General features: G+C 41.9%; 2 protein-coding genes across 4 annotated transcripts in view; one reads left to right on the forward strand and one right to left on the reverse strand.

The window, feature by feature from the left end:
• Window positions 1-16,764, reverse strand: part of LOC115272189 (olfactory receptor 2D3-like) — a 184,094-nt gene that overhangs the window by 122,050 nt on the left and 45,280 nt on the right. The gene's annotated exons all lie outside the window — the stretch shown is intronic.
• MRPL17 (mitochondrial ribosomal protein L17) lies at window positions 13,096-14,376 on the forward strand. Of its 2 annotated transcripts, XM_029915254.1 has the most exons (3): window positions 13,100-13,348; window positions 13,653-13,721; window positions 13,922-14,376. In XM_029915254.1, exons 1-3 carry the CDS (start codon window positions 13,175-13,177, stop codon window positions 14,195-14,197), a joined length of 519 nt encoding a protein of 172 aa, XP_029771114.1. In that variant the 5' UTR covers window positions 13,100-13,174; the 3' UTR covers window positions 14,198-14,376. The 2 variants fall into 2 exon arrangements, with proteins under 2 accessions (XP_029771115.1, XP_029771114.1); XM_029915255.1 differs by lacking the exon at window positions 13,653-13,721 and having other exon boundaries at window positions 13,096-13,348.

A 16,764-nucleotide genomic window follows, 5' to 3' on the forward strand; every position in this document is an offset into this window, starting at 1 on the left:
TTCTTATAATCTAATATCGCTCCCAAATCTCCATCCACTGGTGACCAGGAGAAAAAAATTAGTTTCAATCTCGTCTAAACTTAATCCAATCTGACATTTTAAATATATTCTTAGGAAATATTTGATCTCTATTGGATAAAAAAAATGTTTGATCACTCAGAAAGCCCTTCCTCCCCCCCTCCCAGCATCTGTCCGCATAAAAAATATGGTGGTGAGAATGTCTGCTCCTATAACCTGGCATTGAGAAGAGACTAGCTTCATGCTGGTTTTCCTTGTTCTGGTGGCTGCCACCTGCTGGTCTCCAGAGCACTATCCTTTGTGCACCTAATTGGTGAACATTCTGCAGGATACAGCTACTGAACTGGCTAGTTAACAAGGCCTCTAGACTTTTGGCAGGGACAATCTTCCTGAGCTAAGGATGCTGTACCAAGATTCTGGCCTCAGAACACTGAGTTTATTACCATATCTTCCACCTCAAAAGTTGGCCCAGCAGTCCAGCTCAGGGTGGAGTCAGCTCACTCTGCTATGGTAGGCATATGGCAGCCCACTGGGCTTCATCTAAGTATCCACAGCAAATAAAAACTCAGAGCATCTTTGTAAAGTTAAACCCCTGAGTCTCCCTCTACCTGACTATGTGACTACATACTACTTAGTCCTAAAGTTAATACCTGGCAAAATCCATTCTGGATATCAAAAACTAATATTACTTGTCTTATTTCTTTCTACATTTCTTTTGTAAAAAAAATTCTAATCTCCCTCCTGACAAATGAATGCCTCCAATTGACTAAAGAAAAGCCCTAATGTTATGCCCAGATTACAGGGTCCCCAAAACCAAGACCACCAGGAAGTCCGAATCACATATGCAAATCAAAGGGCTTTTATTTGGGCTTAAGCTCGGTCTCTCAGACCACACCAATGCAGTGGATCCATGCTGAGAGCCCCAAACAATAGCTGAGCAGGGTTTTTCTGGGGTTTGGAAAGGGGGAGTTACAAGGAATTGTGACATAGGCACAGCAATCCAATCATAATCACACAGTAGCCCTAGTAACAATCTTAACTACTCAGAATCTCTAGGGTGTCCATTACATTTGGCGGGACCCAATCATGACATCTGGTGTTCCTTTGAAAATAACCAATTACAGGGTGGGCTAAGGACCCCCACGTGGGGCCTGGGCAAGTAGCAAGCGATTGGCTAACTAACATTAAGTAGCTATCTATAGTCCTCAGGAATGTTAAGCATCCTCTTGGTCCTTACTGACTGACTGGTCTAGGGGCGGTTCTTCTAGTCTTGAGCAAGGTGTAATTGCCTGATTGTTTCAGGGAAGCTGGAACATAGGCCTTCTAGTTTCTAAGGCTTATTTTAAGCCTGTCATGGCATTAGTTTGGCTCTTCACTAATCATGTCACCTTCATCCACATCCTTCTCCTCAATTTTGTTGTGTCTGATGACTACAAAGCCTCTGCTCTTTTCACTTCATCTCTAGACCTTTAGCCTGGAAAGGTTAAGGACATTTGAAGATCAGAAGGAGACGGACTGGAAGAAAACTGCCTGTTCCTATCACATCATACTGCTCTTGGAATCCCACAGAAGCATCCATAGTTACTGTTAAAATCAGTTACTGTAATTAAAAATCTGACATTTTGGAAGCTTGACCATTCATTCCATTCACATTTACACAGCACCTATTATGTACAACGTACTCTGACAGTCTAACCCGTTGTAACTTTCCTATCGCTGCTGTGACAAATTACCACAAACGTGGTAGCTTAAACAAGAGACTAATTCTCTTGTTTAATTAAACCTCTCTTGGAGGTTTAAGGTACAAAACTGAGTCTTATGGGGCTCATTTACTGGGGATGAGTTAGTGGTACGACCACCTTCCTTGTGAAGGCTCTAGGGGAAAGTTCACTTTCTTGCATTTTCCAGATTTTAGGGGCTGCCTACATTCCTAGGCTTATTACCCACCTCCATCATCAAACCCTGCAATGGCCAGCCAGGACTTTCTCATGCTGCCTCACTCTACCTTTGACCCTCTCACCCACCTCTGATAAGGACTCTGTGATTACACTGGGCCCACTTGGACAATCCAGGCTAATCTCCCCACCTCAAAATTTTTAATTCTATCTGGAAAGTTCTTTCTGTCATGTAAGGCAATATGTTTGCAGGTTCTGAGGATTAAGGCATGGACATGTTTGGGGGGCCTTTATTCATCAATACCACAACTCTCAGAGAGAAATAACTCTTAGTGAGTCAGAAGGCTGTAAAAGAATATAGCTTTTCTGCCTTTTTCTTTCTTTCTTACTTTTTATAACTAAAATATAACAGTTATACTAAAAAAAATACACAGGTGTATGCATACAGTTCAATGAATTATCACAAAATAAACACTCAGATAACTACCATTCTGGTCAAGTTATGGAACATTCCCAATATCTCAGAATCCATCCCCATCCACCCAATCATGCCCAATCATGCCCTCTTCTAACCACTATACCCTCCCTACTCCAGAGGTTCAACCACAGATTAGTCCTGTTTTTGAATAGATAATTAGAATGATACAATGTGTATGTTTTGTGTCTGACTTCCTTCATTCAACATGCTGAAATTTATCTATGTTGCTAAATGGAGCTGTAGCTAGTTCATTTTCATCATTGTGTAATATCCCACTAATGACAATATTGCAATGTATTTGTCCAGTATAGTACTGATGGACATTTGGGTTGTTTCCAGCTTGGGCATATTTTAATAATAATGCTATAAGCATTCTTGCATATGTCTTTTTGTTGTATCTCTATACATATTTATTTTAGGTATTTACTAGAATTGCTAGGTCATAGTAGAAATCTACCTATATATCTATCTAGATATATATACGTGTGGGTGTGTGTATATATGTATGTATATATATGTGTATGTATGTGTATATATATACAGCTTCTAACTTCAGTAGAGAATGCTAACCAATTTTTTGAGCGGCTATGCTAATTTATTTCCCTACTAGCAATGTATGAGAGAACCCCAGTTACTTTTCATATGCAGCAACACTTAGTATCATCAGTCATTTTAATTTTAGCCATTCTGGATATGTAATACTAGCTCAATCTAATTTTGATATGCATTTCATGGATTATTATGAGGTTGTGCATCTTACCATGCTTTCTTGACTATTTGGATATTCACTGTTCAAATCTTTTTTCCATTTTTATTTTGTAAGAATTTTATAGGATGCTTCCTTTGTTTTTGTTTTGTTTTTTGCATATTTTGCATGCAAGTCCTTTGTCATTTTATGTGTCATATACATGGCTTCTGTAGGGTCAAGGGCAGGCTGCTCCAATATGGGCCACTTAGACATACTGATTATTTTAAACAAAAGTTACTTCAGAGCCTGTGCAAGAGAAACACTCAGACTCTTCTCTGTCCCACTGAAAGCAGGAAATAAATCTCCTATGGGAAGGGTGACCTCCCTCTACCAGGAGAGGCACTAGAGATGGGAAATTTGGAGCTGAGAAAGCTATATAACCTCCCCCCCACCGCCGCCTTGTACTTTTTACTGGTTTACTACCCCAGCCCAAATTCTGTTTAGAATTCCTTTAATTGAGTGGTGTCTGGGTGGTTTAGTCTGTCAGGGGTCCAACTCTTGATTTCAGCTCAAGTCACGAACTCAATGTGGGTGAGATCAAGCCCTGTGTATGTCTCTGTATACAGTCTCCTTGGGATTTTCTTTTTCTTTCTTTCCTTCTTTCTTCCTCTCTCTCTCTCTCTCTCCCTCGCTCCCCCACTCTCAATCTCTCCCTCTCTCTTTCAAAATAAACATTAAAAACATAATAATTCCTTTAATTGAAGCTCCTGAGGTTTTCTTTGCCCTGTCAACATTTCACATAATTATTGTCTCTTTGTCTTAAAAATTATACAAAGTCCCTGCCTTGGTCATTTTGTTAGATTTCAACTGCATTACTGGGCCTCTATGCTCATGGAATAACTTTGGATTTTCGTCCTGTTGATCTGTTGCCTGTAAATATAATTCTTAGTCCATCTGAAGATTTTGAAAGCACAGAGAATTTTTCCTTCCCTTCACTTCTCTGCCCCCCCCACACCGTATATATATTATATGTAACTGATATTTAAATATATATAATTGAAATTGAAATGTTAATTGATTTCTTATGGATTATCATTCCCATTTTTGTTAGTACACGACAAAACAAAATATTTTACAAATCTGTGTTAAATAAGTCTTAAACATAAAGAGTAAATTGTTATTGTAAAAACATCACTTAAAGAAATGAATGGGCAGGTTTTTTAAATTAGATCATGTATCCTTAGATGAATAGTACCCACTGCTAAAGTGAGACTGGGTTCAGTGGAGATTAATAGTTAAAAAGAAAAAGAGAGAGAGAGGGGAAGACAAGATATTGGGCCTCTTGGAAGTGCAGGGTTAAAAAAGGTATTTTAATTATTGTTGTATGAGGCATTATTTACAGTAGAATTAACAACACATTCAAGTAAAATCTCTTAAATAGAAGTAGATGGTAAGAATGAATAAATGACCAGAGAATTGATTGAAAAATAACAGCAATTAAAAGATGTGAGGCAGGGGGTGCCCGTGGCTCAGTCAGTTGAGCATCAGACTCGATTTCAGCTGAGGTCATGATTCATGATTGTGGGACACAGAACATGGAAACTGCTTAAGATTTCCCTCTCTCTCCCTCTGCTCCTCTCCCTGACTCAAGCTTGTGCACTTGCTCGCTCTCTCTCTCTCTCTCTCTCTCTCTCTCTCAAAGAAGATAGCCAAAACAAAGTTTGCATTCATAGTACACAAACTTTAGTCAAAAGCTAATGAAAGCACTTTATGGTATATACATTTTACCTCACTAAAGCTATATTTTTAAGCCAATTAAAACATTTCTTCCACCAGTCTGAATAAATGTCCATGACTAACTTAACTGCAGTACATACTACTTTTCCATTTGGATGCAACATTAAACTGTCAGAAATAAACAATTTTCATTTCCTAATTCCTGAAATTATATGAAATATGCAACCATCTGGGAGCAAGAATTCCCGTCCCCTCAAAGGTTCTTCTAGGTGGACTAAGAATCAAATACTATGACACAGATTAACAGAAGAAAATCAAATTTAATAGAGTCCATATAGGGAATCCACACAGACATGGAAATTCCAAAGACAGTCATGTAAAACAATATATATAAAAAAATATATATACACACATTTCATGTATATGTATTTCATGTATGTGTTTCATATATCATATATTAGATATATTACATATATATTTCATACACATACATTTCATATACAAATTTCATATATATCATTTATCATACATTTATCATTCTGAACTAAAGAGAAGTGAGTAGGGATCTGGAATTTGAGAGGAAAGGAATGCACTTTATAGAGTGATAAGAAGAGCAGATGGGTAGTTGGGAAGATGGCAGCTAGTAGGAGGGTAGCTAGTAGTAGACTATCAAATCATCCTAAATACCCCCCAAATTGCCCTGAAGACTGGCAGAACAAACTCCACAGCTAAAGGTGGAGAAGAGGCTACATTCAAGAAGGTAGGAAGTCCAAGATATGGGTTGGGAGACAAATGGACAGTGGCTGCTGCCATGGGGAGAGAGCCTCAGTCTCAGCGAAGAGTGAGGACAGACTAACACACAGGGTAGCACAAGGGGGAAATGAGTCCCCATGGCAATCAGCTTGGAAAGTGTCAGGGGCTGAATGTTATGACTTCTGGCAATCAGTGGGTTTAAAGCATGGAGTTGTAAAGGTTAGCAGGTTTGGCTTGGGGGAGAGCCTGGAGGCATCTGGTAGGGGATGCTCTCAGACAGAAGGCAGGGCAAATAGCCCAGGGACATACAGCATGGAAAGAGCTGAAATAGCAATCTAAAGAGAGCCTAGGGCACACAGTGGGGAGATTATTTTCTCATCTCCAAGTGTGTCCCAGAGAAGCAGTGTTCATGGGGAGATCCCTCTGGGACAAAGGAACTAGCAGATGCCATTTTCCTCCCATGCCCCTCAGCATAAGCACAAGTCCACTAGGTAGAAGCAGCGCCTAGCTTGCTTGCATCAAGCCCCAACCACTGGCACTCTAGAGGAACCGCCCCTCCCAATCATGCTTACCTCAGTACTAGGGGAGGCTGGGGGGGGGGGGGCTCCCCCAGAAGACTGGCTCAACCCCTGCCAACACTTCATCTCCCATCCTGGAGTCTTGTGAAGCCTTGGTTCCTGTGGCGGCAGCAGGTCTCACTTCACAAGCAGACCAGAGCACACCTAATTAAAACTCACCACATTCAGGCCAGGCACCAAACACCGCCCCCAGCAGGCAAGGAGAGCTTCTGCAGATGACTGGCCTAAAGGACAGCGCATCCACAACACAACAGCAGGCTACACAGAGCACACATTGGAGACACTCCTGGAACCATCAGGCCCTGGGGGACAGGGGCACTACATTGCAGGGCACTACAAGACGTCATCTTCATAAAGCCATTACCCTCAAGAACAGGAGATGTAGCTGACGTTCCTAATACACAGAAACAGGCACAGAGACTTATATCAAATGAGAAGACAGAGGAATTTGTCCCAAATGAAAGAACAGGATAAGGCCACAGCCAGAGATCTCAGTGAAACAGATGGAGAAACATGCCTGATGGAGAGTTTAAAGCAATGGTCACAAGGGTACTCACTGGATTTGACAAAAGAGTAGAGGACATCAGTGAGACCATTAACACAGAGATATGGAAAAACATAACAGAGATAAAGGACTCAGTAAAAGAAATGAGAAACACACCTGATGGAATGAATAGCAGGACTGAAGGAGAAGAGGGATGAATTAATGACCTAGAAGACATGAATAATGGACAGTAATCAAGCTGAACAAAAGAGTGAAAAAAGAATTTTGCAAAAGGAGAATAGACTGAGTGATCTCAGTGACTCCATCAAATGTAATATCCCATTATAGGAGTCCCAGGAGAAGAGAGAGAAAAGGGGAACAAAAATTTATTTGAAGAATTCCTTAATCTGGGGAAGGAAACAGATAAGCAGATCCAAGAGGCACAGAGAACCCCCAACAAAATCAACAAAAGCAGATCCACACCAAGACATATTCCAATTAAACTGGATGGCAAAATGTAATGATAAAGAAAAAATTTTAAAAACAGCCAGACAAAAGACAGTTACATACAAGGGAAACCCCAAAAGACTATGAGCAGGTTTTTCAGTAGATGGAATTGCTGAGTCCCCATATTGTACTCTTGAAATTAATATACACTGTTATGTTAGCTATACTGGAATTAAAATAAAATAAATAAGCAGATGTTTAGTAATGAGATGTTTGCCCTACCATATAGACGGGTCATTCAGATAAAATTTATTTCTGTTCATTCTTACTCTGGGAAATACCCCCAAATTAGATTCTTCTGCATGGTTAAGAGAGGAACAAAATTTTCTCTTGAGCCCATGGGGTCGCCAGTGCATTCAACTGAAAATAATCCATGTGCCAAAGTGGCACGTGGTGGGGCAGGAGAACGGGACAGCTGTCCCGAACACCTTCACAACTAAGATATAAGTAAATGAAGACACTCATTAAGCTTTTTTTCATTACTGAAATTAATGAAAACACAGAACACATTTGGTAGAAGGTTGGTTCCCAGCATGAATTTTAGAAATCTTGAATATTCTAAGATAGATTCGATAGGGGAACAGTGTACCATAACAAGATTCAAGATGGGCAAAAGGAATAGCTGTATCTCTAGAAAACGAGGGAAAAGTCATTGTGAAAAGTGAAGTGTGGAAAAAGGAAACAAAACACTATTTCTACTACAGACATATTCCTAGGCAGATCAGTTTTAGAAGAGACATGTAGAGGTTGAGGACGCAGTAAAAATTACCTTAAAATTACCCATACATGTGTATCTGCCGCAAAGTCATTTTGCACCCCAGGGGCGCACATACTCCTTTTAAAGCTAGCTTTCCTAGAACATAAATGCTATGAATGCAGGAACTGGGTGTAATTTTTTTTCACTGCTTGTGTTGGGTATTTTGTTTGCCTCCCTATATACACTTTCCATCCTGCTCTCTCCCAGTGTGTACCCTGACACTGGGCTTCTGGCTTGAAAGAATCTACTTTTTAAACTTCCTTGTCTCACTTTCCTTCTGTTTATAAAAACCTCCCATTTTATACAACTCCTCAGGCCTCCTTTCTACTTGCAAGATGGGATCCTGCCAAATTCATGAATTATTGAATAAAGCCAATTACATCTTCAAATTTACTCAACTGAATTGTATTTTTTAACACAAGCAATGTACCTAGCCATGGAGTAAATCCTCAATAAACATCTATTAAATGAAAGAGAAGGGGTAGGGGATAAATAATTGTTCTAAATAAAGGGGGAATCAAGGGACACAGACCAAAAAAAATCAAAGTTCTCTCTTTTTTACAAACCTATATTGAAAAGACTTAAAAAAAAAAAAAAAGCACAGCACTAGGTTGGAGGTAGAGGAGCAGGAGTAGGAGAGGATATGCCTTAGTCACAGTCCTCCCCTGACCTTGAAGGACCTTCTAATCCCAGCAGCAGGCAGTTTATTTCGCTAATAATACAAGGAAATGAAGCAGGGAGGGGAATGAACACCCCATGAAGAGAGTAAGCTAAGATGGAAACAGCTAGTCATCGTTTCCAAAAGGAAATATCACCATAGACATTTATGCTGATTTCAGTCCAAACTCCATGTTCCTCTACAGCCCTGGACCACCTCACCTTTAGATGCATATATATCAGTAACATATCTTTCTAAATTCAAGGTTTTTTGTTTCCTTTGGGGATGTGTTTGATTTACAGTTATTCCCAATACCATAATGGTTCTAATTGTGGAAAACTCACATTAACTTATTCTAATATGATCACAATTCTATTTGATACCAGACACTGGCTCTGTCTATATCTAATCCTTCCTGGACCAGTGAATCCAAAGAGGTGTTAAGACCCTGACTTGAAAGTAAAACAAATATCAACAGCCAGGATCTATGATACTTCTAGGATAGAACCACAAGTTGGCTTAGGATCCACATGACAATTGCTTCCCACCATCATCACCGTACCTCTTGCTGAGCTCCCTGTACTGGCTCCCAGGTCATTGCTTCATGGAAAATTCAGCAGAATACAATGCAGTCGTTCAGGATACAGAAAAAAGCTTGTTTCTCTACTTAGAACATTTCTGACACCAAATATGTGTGTTTTCCACATCACACAATTCTCTAATTTTCTATAGACACGACTGAGGGTCCTACAAGTCAATTCTGATACTAACTGCTTGGAATGAGCATAGACCCCACTGGTTAAGGGCTCACTTCCCCACTTCAAATGCCAGCTGCGAGTCCCAGGTTATACTTAATACTTCTAACCAACCACTTAAAAAATGGGAGTTCCTATGATCCCCTCCTCAAATTTGGTATTTTCTAGAATGGCAGAAAGCATTGGACTTATAATTACTGGTTTTTATAAAGGATACAACTCAGGAAAGACCAAATGTAAGAGATGCATAAGGCAAGTACGTAGGAAGGGGTGCTGAGCTTCCATGCCCTCTCTGGACATGCTAACCCCCCAGCACTTCAGTGTGCTCACCAACCTGGAAGCTTCCCCAAACCCCATCGTTTAGGGGTCTTATGGAGGCACAACTGCCTAAATCACTGGCCACTGGTGATTATGTCAACCTCCAACCTCCCAGAGGTGGGAAAGCACAACCCTCTCATCACATAGTTAAGTTCCTCTGTTAACCAAACCCCTCTCCAAGAGTCACCTCATTAGCATCAACTCCAGTAGGGTGGAAAGCGACATTTATAATAACAAAAGACACTCTTTCATTCCTATCACTCAGGAAATGCCAAGTTTTTTGCTCTGTGACAGAACCTGGACACAAAGACCACACACACACACCTACAGACCCTTCTTATTATATCACTACATCACACAAGGGTTCTATGCAGTAGTGTGGCAGGTCCAACTCCCTTCTCCCAGCAGAGCTATGAAATTTCATGTATAACAATTTTCTATAGACTGGGGTCTTTCTTCTTCAGCTGCTATACCACTGTTTGGGATCGATTTCCTCACCTCTGCAGACTAACTACAGTCACTACCAACACTACCTCAGGGGCTCAACTTGGACTCTCAACAGAGTTACTCCAAGTCCTGGCTCACCCAGAATACTCACATTCATCAGGGGAGGTAAGAGCAATCTGCCCTTCCACGAGCACAAGGAGGTGAACTATCTGTAAAGGATTTAAAACAGTAATAAAACTAACCAAAAGTCAACCTTACACAACATTACTGATAAAATAACACTCCCACAACAATATTTGTTGGTGGAAATCCTAAACAGTTGTTATGGTCACTGTTGAGTTATAATTACATACATGTAAGCTTCAAATGATCACTTTTTAAAACGAATTCACTAACAACTATATTCTACATGAAAATTAATTTGGGGCACTATCAATTACACAAATTCAGCCAAATATGCTACTTCTCACAGTAAATTCATAAGAACTTATGAAGTTCCAAACTCACGGAGCATTTTGGACTCCAACTCTTCTAGCAGAACACAGCTCTGCTTATAAACAGTAAATGTAAATAAATAATCTTAGGGGCGGGCGCCTGGGCAGCTCAGTCAGTTAAGGTCTGACTTTTGGTTTTGGCTCAGGTCATGATCTCACAGTTCATGAGATCATGTTACCAGTCAAGGCTCCGCACTGACAGGAGTCAGCACAGAACCTGCTTGGAATTCTCTCTCCCTCTCTCTGCCCCTCCCCTGCTCACACAAGCTCGCTCGCTCTCTCTCTCTCTCTCTCTAAATATAAATAACAACAAAAAAATCCTTTGAAATAAACAATTTTAGTTGCAAAAGATTTTTTTCCAAGTTAATTTTTTATTAAAGTAACATTTCAGATAAGGTCAATCAGACACAAAAATATATGCAAACCACCAGCATAAGGCTTGAACAACACACAGTAAAACACCAAGGTTTAAAACTGTTCCATGAATACCAGCCCACAGAAAATGTGGAGAAAACTATTAACTATGGAACAACAACAAAATGTAAGTAAATTGAGATACCAAATAGAATCAATTTTTTGAGGACCACGAGAAGAGACAACAGATGAGGGCTTTCATGTCCAAAAATAATAAAGGACAATGTCTGATGCTTACATTTTCACGAAGTGGGCAGTCCTTCTAAATCAACGGATCAAATAATGTCAGTGTCAGTTCATTTTCTCTTGACTTTTGCAGAAAAAAATCTTCACAAGATTTTACCAAGAGAAATTTATGATAAATTTTCCATTGTGGAAATCCTGAAAGCTGCAAGAATTGATCCCAAGGAAATAAGACACAAACAGTATTGTAATTTCTGAAATTTATTGTGAAACATGATTTGTATAAACCTATGCCAATGTATCCATATGTTGAAGACTTTTCTTAAAGAGGCACCTGGGTGGCTCAGTCCGTGTCAGGCTTCAGCTCAGGTCATGATCTCTCCGTTACTGCTTCAAGCCCTGTCTCAGGCTCTGTGCTGACACCTCAGAGCCTGGAGCCTGCTTCAGATTCTGTGTCTCCCTTTCTTTCTGCCCCTCCCCTGCTCATGCTGTCTCTCTCAAGAATGCATTTTTAAAAAACATCTTAAAATTTTAAGAAAAAAAAAAAAGACTTTTCCTAACTACTTGTATACCTGTTGTTTCAGATGAAAGAAACTTTTCAAACTAAAATTAACAAGAAATGTTCTCTGGTCACTAATGAGCAAAGACAGAGAAACAAATCTAAGTATGCTGTATACTGAACATGAGTATGTGTTAGTCTCTTCCTAGTGCTTCTATAACAAAGTGTCACAAATTGGGCAGCTTAAAACAAACTTCCTGTCTCATAATCTTGAAACCTTTAAGTCCAATATCAATGCGATACCTGGGCCACAAATTATTTTAAGGATCCAAGGAAAATTTTGTCCATGCCTTTCTCTCAGTTTCCGGTGTGTGTCAGAAATCCTTGGCAATCCTTGGCTTGCAACTGCCTAACTGGTATCCTGACTTCTCGGTCACGTGGCACTCTCCTGTGCGGGTCTCTAGTCTTCACAACATTGTCTTCACTCTGTGCCTGTCTCTCCACTTGTGTTCAACGAGGACACCAGTCGTTTGGATTTGATGCCCACCCTACTCCAGTATGTCCTCATCTTAATTAATTGCAACTGCAATAATCCTCTTTCCAAATAAGGTCATATTCTGAGGGAAGTGGGGTGGAGGTTGGGAGGGGTTAGGGCTTAACATATCTTTCTTAGGGTGGGGGGGGCACAATTCAACCCACGATAAGGAGCAATTTTGACAAAGTAATTGTAAACTTGCAGGCATTAAGGCTCAAAAACAGAAACGAGAACGTTACTGCACATTAACACAAATGCCCAGGTATGTTTCTACCTTTTTAAAAAATACTCTGATGCAGGTAAAAAATATTAACCCATTTACTTTTCCTTAGAGTGCTGTCGTTTTTTAACTGGGATCATTACTATGTACTTTAACAAAAGAAAGTCTTCACTATCTGCGTTTCTTTTCTGATAATCATTGTTACTCGTTTCATTTCACCATTATCACGGAAAATAATTTTGTGGAAAAAAGTCACACTTAGGGGGTCGTACACGCTGGTTCGCCGCCGCTGGCTAGGCGCAGGATGCGGGGATACCGCGCCACAACCCAGGCCCACGGTGCCCCAACCCGGGCCCGGGGGTGGGGACGAGGATGCTTCACCTCCGATACTCACTTTCCCAGCAGGCTCCGCAGCGGAGCTTCTTGTCACCCTAGAGGCCACAAGACGAGTGACGCAGCCCATGAGGAACTGGACGGCCCGCTTCGGCCCCCACTAGGGGGCGCCTGGTTCCCCGGCCCGAGACAGAGGGCTCCGAGCGCCGTAAGGCCCGCCCCGCTCGCCTCTTCTGGAAGGAGCCCGCGCCTCTCCTCCGCCCTCCCCCAGGTTGCCAACAAGGCAGGCTGTGATACTCATGCGCAAACACGTCCACCACGCACCTAGGTCGGCGCATGCGTCCTCTGAAACCCTTCTCTCCAAGGCTTCTCACTTCGAACTTCCAGTTCCGGCCTCACAGGGGCGGAGAGAAGCTAGGAAATATGCGGCTGTCCGTCGTCGCCGCCATCTCCCATGGACGCGTATTCCGCCGTCTGGGCCTGGGTCCAGAGTCCCGCATCCACCTGTTGCGCAACTTGCTTACCGGACTTGTGCGACACGAACGCATCGAGGCGCCATGGGCGCGAGTGGACGAAATGAGGGACTACGCCGAGAAGGTGAGTGGCGGGGTCCTCTAGTCCACCACGCGCGTCTGGCCAGAGATCCGGATGGACTTGGGAGAGAAGTGGGATAGCCCTGGTATTCCCTGCCAAAAGTCTGAATCCCCTATTACCCTGAGTTGACTCCACTGCTCCGGCCCCCAAATGGACTACTGGCGAGAGCTCCGGAGATAGGGGTGGCCTGAATTAGCCCGATGCTTTGCTAGTGGAATGAATGAGTTAGGCCAGGCACTAAAGGAGTAAGTAAGATTGGCGCCTCCTTTCTTGCCCCGGTTGGATCAGTGTTGTTATGTCTTCTCAGCTCATCGACTATGGGAAGCTGGGAGATACCAATGACCAAGCCATGCGCATGGCTGACTTCTGGCTTACGGTGAGTGCATCCATCCTGTCTGCCTCCCATATCTTATCCTTTGTTCCTTGTGGGGAAGGAGGTTAGAGGAAGGATGACTGGGCAGAATTAAGCTAAGATACTTTCATGGATCGATATTGTGAACTAAATTAGAATCGTGTGTTAACTTTGTCACTGCATTGGTGCCTGACTGTCCTCTCCTGAATAATTCTTCCCTCTAGGAGAAAGATTTGATCCCCAAGCTGTTTCAAGTACTGGCCCCTCGATACCAAGGTCAGAATGGGGGCTACACGAGAATGCTGCAAATCCCAAATCGGAATAAGCAGGATCGGGCCAAGATGGCAGTGATTGAGTATAAAGGGAACTGCCTCCCACCTCTGCCCCTGCCTCGCAGAGACGGCAACCTCACACTTCTAAACCAGCTGCTTCAAGGCTTGCGGCAGGACCAGAAAGCAAGCATCCACAGCTCCCACACAGCGCAAACACCAGGGATTTAACTGGAGCCAAAGGGTGTATTGCGCCTTCATTAGTGCCCATGATCACAGGCCTTTGGAGCCCTTTTAATCTCTCAGAAGAACTGGAGCTAGTCATTAATGGACAGTCTTAATGGAGTCAAGCTTCTGGGGAACCAGATAATCATCTGTCTGCACAGTAGATAAAATTCCTTATATGAATATGTATACGTTTTTTTTTTCCTCCCCTTGGAATTTCTGCAGAATGAGAACTATCCAAATGCTCCATCTCCATGGGTTAGTAAGTTCATTGCTTATGTTTCTGGCTCTTCATTTGGGTTGTTTGGTTAGCAGTAAGAAATGCCAGTTTATATGGGGCATGTATCCTATAATTCCAAACTGGCCTCCAAAGGTGATCGAGTTTTGACATCTAGCATAGAGACTGAGCCCCTGGGATTTCTTTTTTTTTTTTTTTTAATGTAGTTTATTTATTTTTGAGACAGACAGCATGAGTTTGGGAGGAGCAGAGAGGGAGGGAGACACAGAATCTGAAACAGGCTCCAGGCTCTGAGCTGTCAGCACAGAACCTGATGAGGGGCTCGAATTCACAAACCGCGAGATCATGACCTGAGCTGAAGTCAGATGCTTAACCGACTGAGCCACCCAGGTGCCCCAAGCTCCTGGGATTTCTTAGAGAAAGGTTACTTCCTGACAGGGTAGGAGAGTGAACATCTAGAATTGGACCTTCCATAACAATCCCGTACTTAGGAAACTTCAAGGACCACTACAACGATTCCTCTGTTTCTAGACAGGATCACATATTACCGTCATGTGTTCCCCATAGCCCTGAATAAGCCTCAGAGAACCTGAGAACTCAGTTGTACTACCATCCTGGCCAGGGTGGGTGGAAGCATTCAGGGAAGGATAAGCTTCTTCCTCTTGGAGTCGGGAGTTGGGGGGAGGGTTGGAATAAAGGATAAAGGAGATAGTTGAAGTGGGAGAAGGATTGGGAAGTTAAATGTGCTGGGAATTTCCTGGAAGTTTTATTGTTGTCAAATCTGGGCTTCTCTGGGAATTCAGAAAAGGGAAATCCGGCTTCCGAACGGCCACAGCATATGAGAAGTAGGAAGCTCCTTTATATCCACTGATTATTGTGAACCCAGACTTCTTAGCCCAGCCAGGCTACCCATTCCTCAGGCTCAAAGATTTGACCAGGGTAGTAGTCATGGGAAGACTTGGAACTATCATTCCTCCTTGAACACTTGACAGCAAGGCCTGACAGTTCCTATGTCTCTAGTACAGTGAAAAGAAGAAATGTCATCTTAGGCTGGACCTTCAGGATGTAATTGGCTTGCTGAACCTAACCATTGTCAGAAAATAAGGTGAGGGTAGAAGGGGCCACTGATCTAGGAGGTAGTGGCTTCAGTGACAGAGCTATTCTATGCTATTTCACTGCAGCTGCTCTAGGCTTAAAATTCATCTGCTCCCAACAGGATTCTTCCTTCTCTTTCCCTCTAATTTGTCCTTCACACTGTTGCCAAAAAGCTCTTTCCGACATGTTTTGTCTGGCATGTAGTAGATACTCAAAGCATTTATTCAATAAACCTATAATTCTGAATGCTTCCCCCAAATTTGCCCCATTCCTATCCTCTTGGCATGAACATTCACCTCACCTACATATTTTGGAGTCATCCCTGAGTTCTAGAGAAAGTGCTTTCTTTAGAATTAAAACCACATCTAATAAGTATTACCATAGGTGGGTTATGGCTGGACTCTATTAGCTTTTCCTTTTAGTCCCCAGAAACAGACCTCCCCTTGGGGCTTTCAACAGTTCCTGTGCTGATTGAGCATCTGCTAATGTCCAGCATCCTACAGTCCCTAGGGATACACTCTCGACCAAGTGTTTGGTGTATCTCAGGCCCTCGTCTAGGCACTAAGGATAGGAGAGGTGGGAAGAAACCACCGTTGCCTTCAAGGAGCTCGCAATCTAAAGTGCCACTTCTGCCATGATGGCCTCAGGAACAGTTAATCTTTAATATTTTGGCCCATAAAAGAGCACATGTGTCCTAGAACACTCACTGAAGGTTCAGGAGTAACACAAGGGAAATAAACAATGCATCAGTTTTCTAAACTGGCCATAAATGATAACTTTTTTGCCTCCGTGGAATATGCCCTCAAATCCATCTAAGTACCTCTTTAATAAATTCCAAACCCCCAAGAGAGGGGCTCAGATAGACCTGAGTTCCCTCTTTACTTTCACAGGTTCTCTGTCTCAGACCTTGGTTCTTTTTTATTTTTTTAATAGTAAATATTCTGCTACTATGTATTAAATACTGCATGCTTTGCCCAAGCTAAGATGAAACCACATCATAAATCAATAAGCATTTTGCATTTTCTTTCATTATCTACTCAGAGTCATGCCTACTGCACCTCTAAACATTTCATTAAATCCAATTATACAGCAAACACTCCCAAAATAAACTTAGATTGTATTGCAGTTTCACTTAACAGTATATAAAATGCTGTGTTGTGACAGGTATCAACTATCCATTAGATACTGAATCAATTTTTCTTAAGCACTACTAACTGCTTGCTTTTCTTGAAGCTAGATC

Source organism: Suricata suricatta, chromosome 11 (genome assembly GCF_006229205.1).
Source record: "Suricata suricatta isolate VVHF042 chromosome 11, meerkat_22Aug2017_6uvM2_HiC, whole genome shotgun sequence".
Taxonomy (NCBI): domain Eukaryota; kingdom Metazoa; phylum Chordata; class Mammalia; order Carnivora; family Herpestidae; genus Suricata; species Suricata suricatta.